Genomic DNA, 17,006 nt, shown 5'->3' with positions numbered 1-17,006 from the left:
GGCGGGGGCTGGGCTTGGGGTGGGGAGAAGAGGTATCTCCCCTGCCATCTGTGAATTCCTCCAAATCATACAACCCATCCCAAAGTTCCATCCTTCCCACCTACATACCTAATTCATCTGTTTGTCCATCTCATCTAGACATTCATCCATCTATCTAACCATTCACCCACCGTCCTGTCCAAAACACCACCAGCTCATTCATGCATTGACCCAGTCTTCCATTTAGTTATCAAGCCAATCCATTCATCTGAAATACCACCCCCTCCATTTACTCATTCAGCCATCTCACCTGAAAAATCACCCACCCATTTGTCTGTCCATCCCAGCCAACCATCCATCCACCCACCCATCCTGCCCCAAGCACCACACTCATTCATTTGTTTATTCATTCTTCCATCCAGGCATCCTCAAACTTTGTAAACAGGGGGCCGGTTCACTGTCCCTCACACCGTTGGAGGGTCGGACTATAGTTTAAAAAAAAAAACAACTATGAACAAATTCCTATGCATACTGCACATATCTTATTTTGAAGTAAAAAAACAAAACGGGAACAAATACACTCACACCGCTGCATGTGGCCCGCGGGCCGTAGTTTGAGGACCCCTGATTCTAAACCATTCATCTACCTCATGTGAAACATATATCCATCTACCCACCCATCTTCATCTTGCCCAAAACACCACCAGCTCAGTCATCCATTTAGTCATCCATTCAGTTCACTCATCTATCTTACCTGAAACACCACCACTCCATCCTTCCCCACCCATGTCACACTAGCCTCTCTCCATCTATCCACGTCCCGTGTCAGTTCATCCACACCTCTGTTCTCCTCACACAACTACCCCCTTGCCCCGAAAATAAGACATCCTCTGAAATAAGATCTACTTACAGGAAAGATAAGACGTCCCCTGAAAATAAGACCTAGCGCATCTTTGGGAGCACACCTCGGGGAAACAGGGTACCTTTGCCATCAGTCCACCATCTACCCTACCCCTCATTCCCATTTGCCTGCCTATCTATATACTCAGTGCATTGATCCATCCCTCATCTATCTTTCCATCATGTGAACTAACCACTTGAAATACCCACCCTCCCATTCATCTGTCAGCCCACACAACCATACTATCCACCCACCCAACTCTCTCTCTTCCTCCTCCATTAAGCCATACATTCATATCTACCTCTCAAAACAGCCACTTTACACAAAGCTCTCACCCACTCTGCCTACTTGCCACATTGGTCCAAACTATATGAACCTTCCATATGCCCATCAACTCACTCTCAACTGATGTACCCATTGATTTCTCCATTCTTCCATTAACTCCACCTGTCTGTCACCATCACTCCAACCAATGTCCCCAATCAAAGCCATTCTCATACAACCACCCTTCCCTACCTCCAATGCCTACTAATTCCAATTCACCTACTGGTGTACCTAATCACTCAACCATTCACCCAATTCAGTTTTCCATACCTTGGGTCACTCCACTGCCTTATTATGAACATTTTCAGTGTCTATACAGACTGAACCTCAATTATCCACAGATGCCTTCACCCATTACTCATCTTCCTAGGATTCCAGCAAGGTGACATGGTCCCTTGGAGCCTCCAAACCCTCCCTGTCCTCACAATATCTCCTGATATATCCCCCCATCCATACTTCACCCCTGACACCTATGAATGTCCACATATCCATGCTGCTCCTGTGATCTCTGGGGCCCTACCTTCCACTTGCTCTCTAACACAGGCCCTGCCCCTCCTGCCCTCTCCCTCTGGTTGTGCCTATTTCCAACCACTGATCTGCTCCAGAGCCAGATTATATTTGGGATCTGCCTCTGCCCAGGAGGGTGATCTTAGATGATGCAGGGCACTCCCCATGCTGCCCCCATCATATATAATGAGGATTACCTACAAGTCCTAGAGGCACAGCAAGCAATGTGGCAGTTTATTTGGGCCTCTGATACCCCAGGGTATCCTTGGGTAAGCCAGGTGTCCTTACCGTGCACTAGGTTAATCTCCGAGCCCAGCAGGAGGATCTCATCGGCCAAGCGCTGAGCAGTAGGCAGCACCTCGGTATGGTGGGCACTGATCAGGTATTGCACGAACTTCTGCAGCTGGTCCCGGTTCATCTGGGAGAGCGTCTCTGAGATAGGCAGCCGCAGCTCCACCTGGCGCGCGTGCCGGATGCGGTACAGCGACAGCGCCACCACGTGGGCGCAGTAGAAGAGGTCGTGGTTGTCGCAGCCGCAGCTCACAGATGTGATCTTGCAGCGATCAAAGCTGATGGAGACATGGAACACGCGCTCCGGCTCTCCAGGGCCCCCTGACTCCCGGATGTTTCCGCTCAGGTGGAATCCTACAACCAAAGCCAAGCTGTCATGTCCGTTGCACCTCAAGTGTTACCTCACCGACAGGCGCGGAGTAACTGGGCATGCGAGCCACTTCTTAACCAATCAGAAAAATAGCAACATTCTCCTCATGCGGTTGTAATAGGAATGAAAGGAGTTAATACTTAGAAAGCGCTTACAATACTGCCGGTATAAAGTTAAGTGCTAAGTAAACACTTGTTCTTATTCTAATTATGAATAATATTATTACAGCCACAATGTTAGAGATGTTTTTCTTAGCCCTTGGTTACCATGGATACAGCCGAGGCTGGGGAGACCCGTAAACTTCCTGGTAGATACCAAAGGCGTGTAACACTGAGGGGGCAGGGGTTTAGGGGGTGGGCTGATGAGCTGTGTGGCCCCTTCACCCCTTTGCCCTTCCCTGGCCCCTGGGCAGCCCAGGTGCAAGGCTCATCTGACTGGTTGGGCAGCTTAGGCCAGCCAGTGTCATGCCAGGAGATGGCTTCCTCATACTGGCTGGAGATGACCAGAGGGAGCCTGCCGATGGCTAGGCCATGTGCAGGGAAGGCAGCTCCAAGGCGGACAGGGCCCACAGAGGGTCATCTTCACTGAGCCCTGGCCTCCGCTGGAAGATATGACCTGCTGCCCGGGGTGGTCTGGAGTCCCAGCCTTGGTTGTTTTTTGGCTCAATATCTATTGGTCCCTTTTTTTTTCTTTCTTTCTTCTTTTTTTTTTTTTTTGTAGAGACAGAGTCTCACTTTATGGCCCTGGGTAGAGTGCCGTGGCATCACAGCTCACAGCAACCTCCAACTCCTGGGCTTAAGTGATTCTCTTGCCTCAGTCTCCCGAGTAGCTGGGACTACAGGTGCCTGCCACAACGCCCGGCTATTTTTTTGGTTGCAATTCAGCAAGGGCCGGGTTTGAACCCGCCACCCTCGGTATATGGGGCCGGCACCTTACCGACTGAGCCACAGGCGCCGCCCCCCCTTCTTTTTTTCTTTTCTTTCTTTTTTTTTTTTGGTTACAGTTCAGCCGGGGCCAGGTTTGAACCCGCCAACCTCTGTATATGGGGCCGGCGCCTTACCGACTGAGCCACAGGTGCCACCCTTCTTTTTTTTCTTTCAAGACAGAGTCCCACTATGTCGCCCTAGGTAGAGTGCCGTGGTGTCAAAGCTCACAGCAACCTCAGACTCTTGGGCTTAAGCGATTCTCTTACCTCAGCCTCCCAAGTAGCTGGGACTATAGGTGCCTGCCACAATGCTGTTTTTTTGTTGTTGCTGCAGTTGTCATTGATGTTTAGCAGGCCCCTGCCGGGTTTGCACCCACCAGCCTCGGTGCATATGGCTGGCACCCTAACCACTGAGCTATGGGCACTGAGCCTCTACTGGTCTCTTTCTGAGCCCTGCTGCCTAGGGTCTAAGGCTTTTCCTCTTCTCTACCTTACTTTACATCTCCCTCAATCTTGGCCCTGCAACTCTTTCCTTCTGGTTCATAACCTTCCCCCAAGCCTGACTTGGACCCCACTGCCTGAGGTCTGAGGTCTAAGATCAGTTTTCACCTCCAGTTCTAAATTTCTGCACCCTACTCTCACCTGGACACCACCACCTGAGGAAGTTACTCACCTTACAGTTACTCCTAAATTTCTACTCTCCCTTCCCACCTAATCCCCCACCCCTCACTGAGGCCTGAGGTCTAAGACCATCCCCTCCACAATGGCCCTAAGACATAGAAATCTCAGCCTCTACTTGAGGTCTAAAAATGACTCTCACTTCTGGCACTAAGTCTTTGTGTTCAACTCCCACCTGGGCCCCACTGCCTGAGGTCTAGGACCATTCTTAAAGACAGGGTATTGCTCTGTCACCCAGGCTGAAGTGCAGTGGCTCGATTCATAGTTCACTGTAATCTTGAACTCTTGGGCCTTTTGCCTCAGTTTCCTGAGTAGCTAGGACTACAGGTGTGTGCCACCATGCCTGGCTAATTAAAAATTTTTGTTTGGGGCCAGGCGCGGTGGCTCATGCCTATAATCCTAGCACTCTGGGAGGCCGAGGCAGGTGGATTGCCTGAGCTCATGAGTTCGAGAACAGTCTGGCAAAAGTGAGATCTCTACTAAAAATGGAAAAGCAGAAGCAAGAGGATCGCTTGAGTCCAAGAGTTGGAGGTTGCTGTGAGCTATGATGCCACGGCATTCTACCTAGGGCAACTGCTTGAGACCGTCTCAAAAAAAAAAAAAATTTTTTTTTTCTTTTTGTTTGGGCCAGGCGCAGTGGGTCATGCTTGTAATCCTAGCACTCTGGGAGGCTGAGGTGGGTGGATTGCCTGACCTCACAGGTTCCAGCAAGAGCAAGCCCCAACTCTAAAAATAGCCGGGCATTGTGGTGGTTGCCTATAGTCCCAGCTACTAGGAAGTCTGAGGCAAGAGGAGTTCTTCATCCCAGGAGACTGAGGTTGTTGTAAACTATGATGCCACAGCTCTTTACCCAGGGCAACAGAATGAGGCTCTGTTTTCCTAAAAAAACAAAACAAAACAAAACAAAACAAAAAAAGCTTTATTTGTAGAAATGGGGTCTTGCTATGTTGCCTAGGCTGGTCTGCAACTCTTGGCCTCAAGAGATCCTTGCCACTGCACTGAAGCTTAGGAGCATTCTTTTTTTTCACAGTCTCACTTGGTCACCCTGGGTAGAGTGCCTTAGTATCTCAGCTCACAGCAACCTCAAACTCTTGGGCTCAAGCAATCCTCTCGCTTTAGCCTGCCAAGTAGCTGGGACTACAGGCTCCTGCCACAATGCCCAGCTATTTTTTAGAGATGAGGTCTTCCTCTAGCTCAGGCTGGTCTCAAACTTGTGAGCTCAGGCAATCCACCTGCCTCAGCCTCCCTGAGTGCTGGGATTACAGGCATGAGCCACTGTGCCTGCCCCACTTAGGAGCATTATTAACTCTAGATCCAAACCTCTACTCAAAGCACCCCTGGGTCCCTCTGCTTGAGGCCTGGACTCTTGTCTCACTTCTTGTTGACAGTTATCCTGCTGACCCTCCCCTGGGACCTGCTACTTCCCTGTCTCACCACCTTTTCCTTTATTCCCCAATTCAGCTGTCTGAGGTCTAGGACTCTAGGAGCAGTTTTCACCTTTAGTTCACAATCCAGAATCCAACCCCATCTAGGCCTGAAGCCTAAGATCTAGAACTTCCTCTCTCCTGGCCCAGGCATCCCTGGAACTGCCCCTGTTCCAGGCCTGTTCTAGACATCTTGGCCTTCCTGGCAGGGGTGGGGGCAAACACTCACCCACTTGCAGAACACGGTCTACGGCCCCACTCTGCAACAGGTGCAGCCCACGGGTGAAGGGGACCTGGGCATCATGCTCACCCTCTGGAGGCTGATAGCCCAGAGATGAGTACATACATATTTCCCGCTCGCTGCGTGGAAATGACCAGAACACGATACGCTTCTGGACTGGCTCAGGCACCCGGGAGAACCGTTCCTCAACCTGCAGGGAAGGCAGGTAGGTTAGAAACCTGAGCTTGAATCTTAGCTTTGCCATTTACGAGTAGTATGATCCTGGGCAAGTCATTTGGCCTAAGTCTCAGTTATCTCAAGTATAAAATGGTACCCACCTCCTGAGCACTGGGAAGATAAATGTGCATTAATGGAGCTTAAAATAACACCTGGCCCAGAGTTAGCATTCTATAACCTTCTATTGCTTCTCCTCAGGATGCCAGGTCCCAGGGTCCTGGTGTAAGATTCCCCTCCTCCCAGGCCTTGAAGGAGCAGGAGGAAGTTAGACAAAAATGATAATAACAATTAACGAGGGCAGTGCCTATAGCTCAGTGGGCAGAGCACTGGCCCCATATACCCAGGGTGGCGGGTTCGAACCAGGCCCCGGCCAAGCTGCAACAAAAAAATAGCCAGGTTTGTGGTGAATGCCTGTAGTCCCAGCTACTCGGGAGGCTGAGGCAAGAGAATCGCTGTGAGCTGTGACGTCACAGCACTCTACCGAGAGTGATAAAATGAGAGTCTGTCTCTAAAAAAAAAAAAAATTAAGGTACACTCTGTGTTAACGTACACCATGCTAAATGTTTTGCATATGTGACTTCCCAATTCTCAAAACAACGCAATGAGTTGATACTAGATCAGCTATAACCTATGTTATAGCTGAGGGAATCTGAGGCTCGGAGGTGAGATGAATTCACCTGTTCAGAGTCCCAGAGCTAGCAAATTATTTCACATCCCAAGACAGGCTCCACCACTCCTCTTTCTGGCTCTCCCCTGGGAAGGGTTCTCAGGAAGGGAAGGGTGTCCTGGTCACCCCTGTGGGCTCAAGGCAATGGAATGAGCTGGTTAAGCCTGTGTTTCCATCTGGGCTTGTTATTCACTGGCTGGGTAACATTGGGCAAGTTTCTCAACCTCTCTGTGCCACAGTTGCCTGAAAGTAGGAACAAGAATAACAACTCCCAAAGGACACAGAGGATTCCATGACCTTCTATGAATCAAAAGCTTTCTTAGCTCCCAACCTGGCCAGGGAAGGTACATGGGAGCCCTGGAGATAGTTTTGGGATTATTTTGTGTAGGTCACATTCAATAAAGTGACAGCCTCTACTTCTACCTTGGTTTGTGGGGGAAGTGGGAGGGCCAGTGACCAGCCCAAGCCCTGGGGACATTTGGCAGATGACTAAGGAGGGATTTTCCAGTCCATGAATCAGAGTCTGCCCCATGTACATTTGGCTCAAACCCATCCGTCCCAGCTGACTTCCTAACTCAGAGAAGCCAGGGAGAAAAGAACCTGCTTCTTACTGAGTCTGAGCCCCATCTCCAGCTCCTTAGACACTCACTTTGAGGCTAGTAAAGGGCCCCAGCCTTGGGGCATCCTGGCAGCCACCCCAGAAACTAGGCAGGCAGGGTTCCAGGCACCTGTTTGAGTACCACCACTCAGGCCCCATCCCTGCAACCGCCCTCCAGAAGGATTAGGATGGCTTCGTGGAGAGTGAGCTGTGGAGGAGGGTAGAGGGACCCTGGAACTTGAGTAATCTCTACTGCTATATAGGAGGGCTTGGGCAACCCCAGGTGGGTGGGTGGGATCTGGAGGAGGAGGAGGGAGCCTCAAGGAACAGGTGAGTTCTGGAGGCTTGAGGGCAGGGAAAAGAGGGAAATAAAGGGGTGTCGAGCTGGAATCCGGAGAGATGGGAAGTTTTCTACTTGAGGTGCAAGACAGGAATGTGGAGAAGCAGGAATAAAGGCGCGTTCTTTTCTAGAGGTTAAGATCAGGGAAGATGGGTGTCTGTAAGTGGGGTCAGCTTGTAGGAGCTGGAGAAAGGAGCGAGGATTGAACGGGGCACCCTTACTGGGGGAGAGGATGATGTGGGAAAACAGGGGTAGTGGGAATTTGGGGAGGACCCCAGGGGGATTTGGTTCCAGAGAATTGAGGAGGGAGGAGAAGGAAGTGTCCTGAAGTGGGATCTGGGGCGCTGAGGGGCAGGGATGGCAAAGAAGGAAGGGAGGGTGGGGTGCTCATAGGGTTTGAAGGACAAAAATAAGATAAGTGGGTGTTTCGGGGCAAGATTAAAGATCTTGGGGGAAGTATGCAATCTCAGGGAGTGTCTCCGGTGGGGAGTAGATCGGGAGTCTGGGTTGGACAGAGGTGGGACACAGGCCTGGGAAAGAACTGGGGGTGCGTCCCTCTTCCTTCAGCTTCCCGCCTCGGTCACCTGCTCGAAGGCCCAGTTCTCGGCTACTCGTTTGGCACTGAGGTCCAGCAGTGCCTCGGGCCGGCCCCGGCCGCGCGCGGCCCCTGCCCCGGCATCGCGTTCCTCCTGTCTCGCTGGGCAGCCTCGGCTCCGCTTGGCCGCTGGGGGGTCCATCCGGCCCGGCCAGGGCCAGGGCGGGGCCTGTTTTTTTTGGGGGGGTCCGTCCGATGCCTGCTCCGCTTCACCGTCTCCCGTACCCCCTGCCCTCCTTCCTGTCCTTTCTCCGCGTTCCGCCGCCCCGGGACCCCAGCCGCACCCACCCCAGCCCCGCGCCGGGCCGGCCGGGTGATGCGGCCCCTTTAAGACTCTTCACAACAATGAAGCTGCCTAGGCCGCCGCATTAGCTCCGCCGTCGTCCCGCCCCCGCCGCCTATCACCATTAGACCCCACTCGGCCTCTGCGGCTCTTCCACTTCATTGGCTGCTCTTCCAGACCCGTCTCCATACCTTTGCTTCTCATTCGATAGCTGAAATGCCAATCTTTTCGGATCTACCCAATTAGAGCGCGTAGCAAGCGCCGCTGTCAATCACGGGGCTCCAGACACCAATCACAGCCGGAAGACCTCCACGGCCCAGGCCTTTTGCGGAGTTTCGGGGCGGGCCCTGGATTCATTCACAACATTCCTCCCCCGCCCCCCTCCGGCTGGACAACGCGCCCGGGGCAGCTGGGGCTGTGCCCACACACGGCTTTGTTTATTGAGGGTCGCTTCCGGGCGCCGCGAAGGGACAATCAACTCAGCTTGGCCAGTGAGCAAGACCGAGCAGCGGAACCGCCGACAGCGGCTCAGCCTCAGCAGCCTCCGGGCTGTGTGACTTGAGAAACTCATTCAGCCTCTCTGTGCACCGAATCGTTTTGATGCTTTAATGAGGGGGTCGCAGGCTCATTGGTAGAGCTCATGCAGGTAGTGGACCCCCTCTTCAGAAAAAGAGCTCAATTACTGGGGTCATAGACCATCCCTCCAGCCCACCCTTGAGTCTCGAGCTAGGAAACGCCCCCCATCCTTTCTATGCCTTAAATATTTGTGTTGTGTCATATGAAATTGCTAATTTTCAACCATTTTTTATTTATTAAAATGGCAATTTCAAAGATTTAATCTAACACATACTAAATCCCACCACATCTGATCACTTTTTCTGACTCAACTTTTACAGGTCTCTGGCTCTCAGTCCCCGCGAATGTCGTCTGAGAACCCTGCATTTCCTTTCCTCATACGTCTCTCCACTATGGTTTATTTATCTAGTTCAAAGGTTGTTTAATTTCTGTCTCTCTCTCTGGATTGAGAGCTCCACAAGGCAGGAATTCGTCCCATTCCCATCAGACCTGAAATAGCACCTGGCATACGGCGCTCAATCGATAGCTTGTTGAATAAAAAGATTTTGACAGCAGAAAAAATCTACGCTAGCCCCTAAGTGGCTTGATTGCGCTACCTCAGTATTGAAACTGCAGCGTTTTCCCCGAAGAAACTTAATCTTACAGCTGCATCTTCTCGTCAGTCCCATCACTCCCTCCATTCAGTAAACTCCCCCTAGATCTGTACTGCCCAGTATGGTCACTACCCGCCACAAGTGGCCTTACAGCCCTTCAAAAGGGACTGGCTTGAATTGGATTGTGCTGTAGAGGTAAAATACAAACGGGATTTCAGAGACTTAGTAGGAGAAGAAGGAAGGCAAAATATCTCCTTAAGAATTTTTTGCCGGGGGAGGTGGCTCAGGCCTGTAATCCTAGCACTCTGGGAGATCGAGGCGGGCGGATCCCTGGAGCTCACAAGTTAAGAGACCAGCTTTGAGAAAGAGCGAGACTCACGCAGCCGGGCGTTGTGTAGGCGCCTGTAGTCCCCGCTACTCAGGAGGCTGAGGCAACCAGGGTCCTCAAACTGCGGCCCGCGGGCCAAATGAGGCGTTGTGATTGTATTTGTTCCCGTTGTGTTTTTTTACTTCAAAATAAGATATGTGCAGTGTGCATAGGAATTTGTTCATAGTTTTTTTTTTTTTTTGTTACAGTTAGCCGGGGCCGGGTTTGAACCCGCCACCCTCGGTATATGGGGCCGGCGCCTTACCGACTGAGCCACAGGCGCCGCCCCATAGTTTTTTTTTTTTTAAACCTCCAACGGTGTGAGGGACAGTGAACCGGCCCCCTGTTTAAAAAGTTTGAGGACCCCTGATTGAGCCAAGAGTTTGAGGTTGCTGTGAACAATAACATCACCGCACTGTAACCCAGGGCGACTGTGTGAGAATTTGTCTCGAACAAAACAGAAGAAGAAGAAGAAAAATAATTTCTTGGAGCCAAGAACAGTGGCTCACGCCTGTAATCCTAACACAATGGGAGGCTGAGGCAGGGAGATTGCTTGAGTTGAGGACCAGCCTGAGCAAAAGACCCTCTCTACTAAAAATAAAAAATAAGCTGAGGATCGCTTGAATCCAGGAGTTTCAGATTGCTGTGAGCTAGGATGATGCCATAGTGCTTTAGCCTGGGCAACAGAGTGCAACTGTCCCAAAAAACAAACAAAAGAATTTCTTGTTCCAAGGTGGTGCCTGTGGCTCAGTGAGTAGGGCACCGGCCCCATATACCTAAGAGTGGTGGGTTCGAACCCGGCCCTGGCCAAACTGCAACAACAACAAAAAAAAAATAGCCAGGCCTTGTGGTGGGCACCTGTAGTCCCAGCTACTCGGAAGGCTGAGGCAAGAGAATTTCCTAAGCCCAAGAGCTAGAGGTTGCTGTGAGCTGTGATGCCATGGTACTCTACCAAGGGCGACAAAGTGAGACTCTGTCTCTAAAAAAAAAAAAAAAAAAAAACTTTTTGGTCCAGGTGTAGTGGCTTATACCTGTAATCCCAATGCTCTGTGAGGCCAAAGAATGGAGGATTGCTTGAGGTTAAGAGTTCAAGACCAGCTTGGGCAAGAAAGTGATACCCTATCTCTACAAAAAATAAGAAAAATTAGATGGGCTTAGCTAGCTGTGTATGTTTGTAATACCATCTACTTGGGACGCTGAGGCAGGAGTATCACTTGAGCCCAGGACTTACAAGGCTCCCATGAACTATGATTTTGCCTCTCCACTTCAGCCAGTGTAACAAAGTGAAACCCTGTCTCCAAAAAATAAATTTAGAAAAATAATTTTTTTTATTGCCGGGTGTGGTGGCTTACACCTGTAATCCCAGTGATTCAGGAGTCCAGGAGTTGGAGACCAGCCTGGGCAACACAGTAGGATCCCTGTTCCTAAAAAATTATTTTTAGGCTTGGCACTTGTAGCTCAAGGAGCTAGAGTGCCAGCCACATGCACCAAAGCTGGCGGGTTTGAATCCAGCCCCGGCCTGCCAAACAATGATGACAATTACAACCAAAAAATAGCCGGGCGTTGTGGCAGGTGCCTGTAGTCTCAGCCATTTGGGAGGCTGAGGCAAGATAATCACTTAAGCCCAAAAGTTTGAGGTTGCTGTGAGCTGTGACGCCACAGCACTCTACCCAGGGCAACAGCTTGAGACTATGTCTCCCCCCCAAAAAAAATTATTTTTAATGTTAATTACATTTGAAATTATATTTTAGAAAAATCTAGGTTAAATAAAATACATTATCAAAATTGATTTCACCTGTTTCTCTTTCTATGGTACCAGGGCATTTAAAATTATATATATATGATTTGTATATTTCTATCAGACAATGTTGGTCTTGAGGAACCTCAGCTCACCTCAATGACAACAGAAAAGGCATAAAAATGTACTGACTACTTATGTAACGCCTTAGTTGTGCAGATATTTGATCATGTTTAAGCATTCTAACAGTGCTCCAAATATGGGGATTGGCACCCCCATTTCTCAGATGGGGAAACTGAGGGTTGCAGGAGTTTAGCTATTTGCCTGAGGTCACCTAGCAGTAAGAGCCTCAGATTTGGCCAGGCGCAGTGGCTCACACCTGTAATCCTAGCACTCTGGGAGGCCAAGGTGGGTGGACTGCTTGAGCTCAGGAACTCGAGAGCAGCCTGAGCAAAAGCAAGACCCTATCTCTACTAAATAGAAAAACTGAGGCAAGAGGATCGCTTGAGTTGGAGGTTGCTGTGAGGTATGACACCATGGCACTCTACCCAGAGACTGTCTCAAAAAAAAACAAACAAAAAAGAGTCCTAGACTTGCAGAAGCATCTTGTTCTTGCAAAGGATTTAGGGCAAAGATAGTCCTATGGGGAAAGCAGTAACTGGGAGAGATAAGCAGGGAGGACTTATAGTAAACCGTATTTATTAGATGCTCTGCTTGCAAACAGGACCCAGGGGTTGGCTTTTCCCAGCATCTGATACCTGGCTGTGTCAGCCAAGTCCAGGTACTTGCCACTGAAGAGGCTTTGGTGGGTGTCCTGAGTGATGCTGAGTCACTCTAGGCCAGTGGGTGAATTTTAGGACGAACAGAGCATGGCATATCACAGGGTGAGGATGTTTTATTTTATTCTTGTAACAATGGATACTAATACTGACATCACCTCCATCTTACAGATGAGAAAACTGAGAGGTACAGAAAGTTCATGTGACTTGACCAAGGTTCACAACAGGAAAGGGTAAGGCCTTCGCAGAGTTTGGGAACATTCTGTTCCCAGTCTCTGATTTTACAAGTGAGGGAAATGAGGCCCAGAGAGGGTTGGGAAGCTGCCTAAAGCCACAGCAATCCTGGGAGATTGTGGAAGGTCAGGGTGGCCCCTGGGAGGCCAGGGTGTCCTCAGATGAAGTCTCTAAGCCAGTGGTTCTCAACTTTCCTAATGCCTCCTAATGCCGCAACCCTTTAACCCAGTTCCTCATGTTTGTAGTGACCCCCAACCATAAAATTATTTCCGTTGCTACTTCATAACTGTAATTTTGCTACTGTTATGAATCGTAATGTAAATATCTGATATGTAGGATGTATTTTCATTGTTACAAAGGGGTCATGACCCACAGGTTGAGAACTGCTGCCTACGTCAAGCTGTTCCCCACTTCCTAGCAATGCTTTTAGGAAAGGAAAGTTGGAGGGGGTGTCCTTCCATCTTGGTGGAGCCAGCGAGCTTGGGCTTCAGGGAAATGGAAGCCACATTTATTCCATCTGCCCCCTGCCTGGTGTGAGCTCACTGTCTAAGCATTTAGGCATTTGCAGCTTCTCACTTCAAACTCATGTGTGTTCTCAACTCATGAGAAATAGACCCTGGAGACTCAGATGAGGGAGGGAACATGGGTCCTCAGCTCTGTGGAAACCCCCTCACTTTCTGAGAGTCCTTCCTTCTGCCAACACCCTACAGCACTTGCCCCTATTGACTCAGGCAGGAAACTAGCTGGGTAGGTTTCCCTTGCTTTCTAGTCCCAAGGACACAGCCCCTCCAGCCTGCCCAGCTGGCAAGGTTTCCTTAACATTTCTTTTTTTCCTTTTGAAACACAAGTTCAAAGGCTAAGTGTCAGGACTCTTGTCAGAGGAGTAGGCATTTTGGGCTGATGGAAAAGGTGAAAGGAAGAGAGGAAATGGCTTGGACAAGAATAATTGTGTCTGAAATGCCACACTTGGCTCAGCACCTGTAGCTCAAGCGGCTAGGGCGCCAGCCACATACACCAGAGCTGGCAGGTTCAAATCCAGCCTGGGTCCACCAAATAACAATGACAACTACAACCCCATTGTAGTGAGGCCTGTAGTTCCAGCTACTCGGGAGGCTGAGGCAAGAGAATTGCTTAAGCCCAAGAGTTGGAGGTTGCCGTGAGCATGGCACTCTACCCAGGGCGACAGCCTGAGACTCTGTCTCAAAAAAAAAAAAAAAAGAAATGCCACACTTATTCCTTATTTATTTATTCTAGAGACAGGGTCTTGCTCTGTCACCTAGGCTAGAGTGCAGTGGTAAGATCATGGCTCACTGCAACCTCAAAGTCCTGAGCTCAAGCTATCCTCCTGCCTCACCTTCCTGAGAAGCTAGGACTACAATCACATGACCACCATACCTGGATAATTTTCAAATTTCTTGCAGACAAAAATTTGTCTTACTATATTGCCCAGACTGGCATCAAACTCTTGGCCTCAAGCGATCCTCTCACCTTGGCCTCTCAAAGCACTGGAACTACAGGGAGATCCATGATGTTCCTCTGAAAACCTACATTCAGTGACTCCCTGGCCCTGGGAGAGAAAGGCAGGGGACAGGCAGACATATGTTAGGAGTAGCTGAACTTCAATTTCCACCTTCCTGCTCCTACCACAGAAGGCATCTCACAGTCACAGAGATGAGTCCCAGGTCCTTAGGGCTTCTGAATTCTCCACACAGAGGCAAGAATGGTATGAATCAGGTACTCTGGAAGGGGTGTGGGAGTGTCAGGATCCCCATTTAACATATGGAGAAACAGATTCAGAGAGGTAAAGGGGCTCATTGAAAGTCACACAACCCAGAAGTGGCAGAACCTGGCACAGAAAGCATGGTGTAGGTTTTTTTCTGGAGTCTGGGGCTCTTGGAAGCAGGTGGAAGGGGCACTGGAGGGAAAAGTCACCCAGGGAAATGATGGAAAAATGAGGGTGTTTGGGGGTTTAAGAAGGGGGAAAAGCTGGGTGGATACCCAGCCCCCATACCTATAATGCTCAGAAAACCATTCCTTGTTTTTGAGGTCCTACTCAAAGGGGGCTAGCCTCACAGGCACAAAAGGAAACAATTTGCAGGACTCCTTGGTTTGCCCTGGGGCTGCCAGCCTGCACCAAAGGTGCCTCCAGGTGGCCATGTCAGGTGCCACATGGCACCCAGAACCCAACCTGCCCTGGGGCTTGCCTTTCCTAGTTCCTAGGGGCAGCGCCTGTGGCTCAGTGAGTAGGGCGCCGGCCCCATATGCCGAGGGTGGCGGGTTCAAACCCAGCCCCGGCCAAACTGCAACAAAAAAATAGTTGGGCGTTGTGGCGGGCGCCTGTAGTCCCAGCTGCTCTGGAGGCTGAGGCAAGAGAATCGTGTAATCCCAAGAGTTAGAGGTTGCTGTGTGAGCCGTGTGACGCCACAGCACTCTACCTGAGGGCGGTACAGTGAGACTCTGTCTCTACAAAAAAAAAAAAAAAAGATGATTTTTAAAAGACGGTGAAATAGCTACTCTCCTAACATACAACGTTAACATTTTCATTTACTGATGCAGGAACCAGGCAGATGTTGTTCAAAATAAGAGTCAAAAAAATACACTTTTATAGATGAGCCGATTCCAAGAAACGTGTGAATGGTGACAAATTGGTTTTTCCACAGGGGGATGAGAATTATTAATTGAACCTCTGCTAGACAGGCTGGCATTTGCCCATCTGTAGATAAGAATTATTTAGTTTGTATTGCTGACAATTGCCGGGGAACTTATGGAGTTGTAAAATAGTTCAAAGACAATATGGATCAGGTACCCCAAGGGTGTGTTGTATATAGATAATGCATTGAATGATCCATTGAATAACTAGAGCTCATTGATAGAAACACAAGATTTTCCTGCAGAAAGAAGAAACCATTCATTTCTTCCTTCATTCAACAAACACCTGCTCATCTAGTGTCTACTGTGAACTGTTCTAGGTACTGAAGACAAAAGCCAGGAACAAAAGTCCAGCACTTGAGAAGCAAAGCAACATAAAGTAGCTAAGTGGCCCTGGCTAAGACATTTGAACAGGCCCTCTCCAGGAGATAGGGAAGGCTTCTCTGAGAATGTGCTGTCTGGGGAACGGCAACTTGTGGGCGTGGGAGGCAAATGTCAAGTGCAAGGGCCAAGAGGCAGGACAGGGAGGAGGGTGGCCTGCAGGGAAAAGGGAGTGTATGTTGAGCTGGAATTGTTTTCTGTTCTCACTAGAATGTCAGTTCTTAGCCCTGCTTAGCCCAGAATTTGGGACAAAGTAGTAAATATTGATTGAGCAAAGCAGCTCCATCTCTAAGGGCAGAAGTCATTCACTGTCTGAGCTGGGCTGCAGGGCCCAGGTCCTCTAGGTGGGGCTCAAAGGTGTGCCCTGGAGGTCATGCAGCCAAGCTCTAGCCCACCAACCAGAAAGAAGCAAAGGGAAAGCCATCCCTTGACTCCCCAGTCCAGGGTTTGGATCCCATCCTCCACCTGCTTCCTGCCCATAGAAACCTTGAGGGCTGAGTGTTCACACAGAGGCATGAGGAACCCCCAAAGCAGTCTTGTTCTGTTGCCACAATTCCCAATTTTTCAAGATATTAGGAATTTTTTGTGAAATCCTCCCCACCACGCACACTTTTTTTGGTGGTAAAGTTCACAAGAAATTCATTGAAGTGTACAGTTCTATAGTACTTAGTGTAAGCACAGTGCTCCTCTAGTTCTAGCTTGTCACCCCTAAAAGAAACCCCGTCCCCATTAGCAGTCACTTCCCACTCCCCCCTGACTCCAGCTCCTGGCAGCCACTAATCTTTGTCTCTGTGGATATGCCTGTTCTGGACACTTCATATACATGGAGTCATACACAGCATGGCCTTTGGTGTCTGGCAATTCCACTCGACCTGATGTTAGTGAGATTTCCACACATTGCAATGTGATCAGCGCTTTGTTCCTGTTTATGGCTAATATCCTAGTGGTTGTGTATACCAGTTTGTTTATCTGTTCAGCTGTGGATGGACATTTGGGTTATTTCTACCTTTCAGCTATTGAGAATGGTGCTGTTACAGACATGGATGTGAGTCTGTGTGTGAACACTCGCTCTCCGTTCTTTTGGGTGGATGCCTAGGAGTGGAACTGGTGGGTCATATGGTAATTCTGTGAGGAACTTACTGAAGAACTGCCAAGACTGTTTTCCTTGCTTAAAAAAAATGTCAGTTCAGTGACTACCACATTGTGGGACTAAGAAAACACACCTGGGATGCAATTGGGGTTGGCTGCTAGTTGTCTCAAACCCCTGCCTCCTTGGTGCGTGAGCACCAGCTGTGCCTGCAGGTACCACCCCTCAAAGATAGCCATTTGGTATCATCCAACTACAGGCTA

At 49.6% G+C, this 17,006-nt stretch overlaps 1 protein-coding gene across 2 annotated transcripts in view; it reads right to left on the bottom strand.

The window, feature by feature from the left end:
- The window catches only part of ZSWIM4 (zinc finger SWIM-type containing 4), a 30,229-nt gene extending 21,761 nt beyond the window's left edge, over positions 1 to 8,468 (bottom strand). Inside the window, exons 1-3 of one of the 2 annotated variants that reach the window (XM_053582516.1) lie at positions 8,046 to 8,468; positions 5,629 to 5,830; positions 2,000 to 2,356 (exon numbers count right to left, since the gene is read on the bottom strand). In XM_053582516.1, the coding sequence (XP_053438491.1) occupies positions 2,000 to 2,356; positions 5,629 to 5,830; positions 8,046 to 8,198 (712 nt within the window). In that variant the 5' untranslated portion in view covers positions 8,199 to 8,468. The remainder of the gene's footprint in view (positions 1 to 1,999; positions 2,357 to 5,628; positions 5,831 to 8,045) is intronic. The other variant, XM_053582517.1, reaches the window with a different exon arrangement.
- Between the last annotated feature and the right edge of the window lie 8,538 nt (positions 8,469 to 17,006).

This window comes from Nycticebus coucang, chromosome 3, assembly GCF_027406575.1.
Source record: "Nycticebus coucang isolate mNycCou1 chromosome 3, mNycCou1.pri, whole genome shotgun sequence".
Taxonomy (NCBI): Eukaryota; Metazoa; Chordata; class Mammalia; order Primates; family Lorisidae; genus Nycticebus; species Nycticebus coucang.
Note: the sequence above shows the minus strand (reverse complement) of the source record. Positions and strands in the feature narration are given on the sequence as shown.